At 38.5% G+C, this 2,577-nt stretch overlaps 1 protein-coding gene across 1 annotated transcript; it reads right to left on the reverse strand.

Moving 5' to 3' along the window:
- Positions 1-812: 812 nt before the first annotated feature.
- On the reverse strand, positions 813-2,190 carry LOC135702268 (nitric oxide synthase-interacting protein homolog). Its single transcript, XM_065223293.1, has 5 exons — positions 1,974-2,190; positions 1,545-1,759; positions 1,170-1,479; positions 1,002-1,110; positions 813-933 (listed from the first exon to the last, which is right to left on the reverse strand). Exons 1-5 carry the CDS (start codon positions 2,147-2,149, stop codon positions 862-864), a joined length of 882 nt encoding a protein of 293 aa, XP_065079365.1. The 5' UTR covers positions 2,150-2,190; the 3' UTR covers positions 813-861.
- Positions 2,191-2,577: the final 387 nt, after the last annotated feature.

Genomic DNA, 2,577 nt, shown 5'->3' on the forward strand with positions numbered 1-2,577 from the left:
GCCCAGGGAAGTCGAGAAAATTTCCAATCCGAAAGATTCCCTCGACCGGACTGGGAATCGAACCCGCCGCCTCCGGTTTGATAATACCGTGCCTTTATTGACTAGGCTATGCGGCCCCACTCATATATCCTGCACACCCCTAATGGGGAATAGGGCAAACGTGAACGATTTACATCCTGGCCGGCTGCTCGCTTTTGCCTTGACCTGGACCTAGGTCAGGTTCCTGTCGAGTTCCTTTAGTTCCTTGTTGAGGCTCCTGTCTGGTTCCAATCCAGTGACTGACGGTGTGAGAGTGGTTTACCTCTCCTTATGCGCACGCTAGTGCCCAGACAACCAGAATGCACGTATATTCAGAATTGTTTTCGTGATATACAAACATATATACAAACAAACAATTCGTATAGAATGCAAATAAATGGCTTAAACGTACAAAAGTGGAGGCCATAAACGTGCATATTTTAATTTAATTTTAAACGAGTTGATTTAACATCATCGTATATGATGTAATCTGTAATAACAAATTCATTTTGAAAAGTCTTACGTTGTAATCCGATTAAGTTTGTGATACAGTACGACGGAAAAATGAGTAATCGCATATAGGTCGGTAATTTGCATTCTATACGATTTAACATAAACATAATGCGAGATATGCCATTCTTATATGCAACTTTGACTTAAACTGTAGCAATTTACGATACTGTCTGTACATTTTTATACGACTTCTGGTTGTCTGGGTGTGTAGTAGCTACTTCAAATTTGATTACAGATTCTGGTCTAGAGACTCTAACTTTAATAGAAGAAAAATATCAGTATTTAATGGTTTATTAACTTTACAAGCATTAATGATAAGCACACATATGTTTAACATTGCAATGCAGGCCTTTCTTCTGTCGCCTGCAAGTTACCATTAGTAGTAGCGAATCCAGTTCCTCCCTGAAACGATGCACACAATTTACTTTTATTTCTTGATTACTTTTAAATAAAATAGTAAGTTTACATACCCTTTGCAATGGAATAATGTCCAACTCAGCGAGTTTTTCGGTTGTCAACGGATGAATCATGTCCTTTTTGATAATTTTGTCCACGCATTCCATAGTAACAACGTCACCCCTAAAATAAGGTCATGATTTATTGAAAGTTGATGTAGGTACTTAATCATACAGTCTTACGTTGTCTTCAGCACGGCACAGGGTACAGAATTGTTGAGAATATCATGCGTAACGGCGCACATATATCGGTTTTCCTTTGCAATCAAAGATTTCTTGTCCGAAGGATCTTTTACCAAGGTAAACTTTACGTCAATCAAATCCTTAGCCTTCAGAGGCTTGTTCGAAATCGGACAATACACCTTACTGTCCGGTTTCACAATTCTGGCAACCTTAGCCGCTGGAGTCTGCGATGGAACCCAAAAGCTGGGCAGTTCCTTGCGTTTTCCTAAAGAAACGTTCGAAATTGCTCCACTGGTGCTGGGAATTTCGTCTAAAATCATTGAATCGTGTTCGGGGCGCAATGCGATGTACGGGCATTTTTAAAGGTAAACTTACCAGCGGGATTTGCAGTCTTTGTACTGACGATATTCTTCTCAGTAGAAATAAACCTGTCCACCTGCTTCTTCGTTTCTGCATTGACTTTTTCTGTTTGTTCTTCCTCGTCCTGCTTTAGCTGCCTTTCATATTCCTTCATTTTTCTAGTGAATTCCTTCTTCTTGGTAATGATGTAGGTCAAAATAGCTTCCTTGTCGAACAGGTATCCATCCTTTCTGTAAAATATAATCGGATTCTATCAGGTTACTATAAGATACAGAACAGTATAGACAATTAAGCATGACACTTTGATTTTATTTCAAGGTCTTCTGGGGTAGCACTTTAGGAAACTAGCTACATATCACCCATCTCACCCTATTTAACTAACAGTAAATTCTGTATCGACGCCTACGAATTAGAATACAACTTGAATTATTTTAAATATCTTACGTTATAACAGGATTCCGACAAGGCTGCAGCGTCAGCGAGCAGCAGTCGAAATCTTTGACCGAGTCCTTTCCGATCCGTCTCGATGATGAACCAAACCCGGACGAGGCAGCGTCTTTCTTCTTCTCGTGATAGGTGTAGACCGCTCCCGCAGTGCAGTTCCTAGCATGACGAGTCATTTTTTACCACAAATATAATCTATTAGAAGGATATTTTCTCAAAATTTGTCACAATTTTGTTCCACATAAACGACAAAAATACTCAATGTTTAAAGTTTGTAAACAATATCCGACTCGCAGTCAGCGTTGCCAGGTCATTTTCACACAAATCTGGACCAGGTAAAATATAAAATCTGGAAAAATCTGGAATGCCACAAAAAATCCTCTTTTTAACATAATGCTATTGAAATCAAAGTGATGTGCCAATCTCCCGTAAAAATAGGTCAGTATGATCATCTGGAATTTATTAAAAACTACTAGAATGGTTATAAATTACATGTTTACATAAATTATATAAAGCAAATAACTTGTAAGCATTGCTAAAATCATCCAAAAGTTGAAAAGTATTGAAACAGTTTGCCCAAAAAGTTCAAATATCCATTACGCAG

This window comes from Ochlerotatus camptorhynchus, unplaced genomic scaffold (genome assembly GCF_037179485.1).
Source record: "Ochlerotatus camptorhynchus isolate MF236.1 unplaced genomic scaffold, CSIRO-AGI_Acam_v1.1 ptg000190l, whole genome shotgun sequence".
NCBI classification, from domain to species: Eukaryota; Metazoa; Arthropoda; class Insecta; order Diptera; family Culicidae; genus Ochlerotatus; species Ochlerotatus camptorhynchus.

What these genes read in the sequence shown, in the direction of transcription:
- LOC135702268 (XM_065223293.1), bottom strand. Translation starts at nt 2,149, where the DNA reads ATGACTCGTCATGCTAGGAACTGCACTGCGGGAGCGGTCTACACCTAT. An exon ending in TGTCGGAATCCTGTTATAAC is followed by an intron (nt 1,760 to 1,973) that starts GTAAGATATTTA and finishes TATATTTTACAG; the next exon opens with AAAGGATGGATACCTGTTCG. An exon ending in AAAGACTGCAAATCCCGCTG is followed by an intron (nt 1,480 to 1,544) that starts GTAAGTTTACCT and finishes CAATGATTTTAG; the next exon opens with ACGAAATTCCCAGCACCAGT.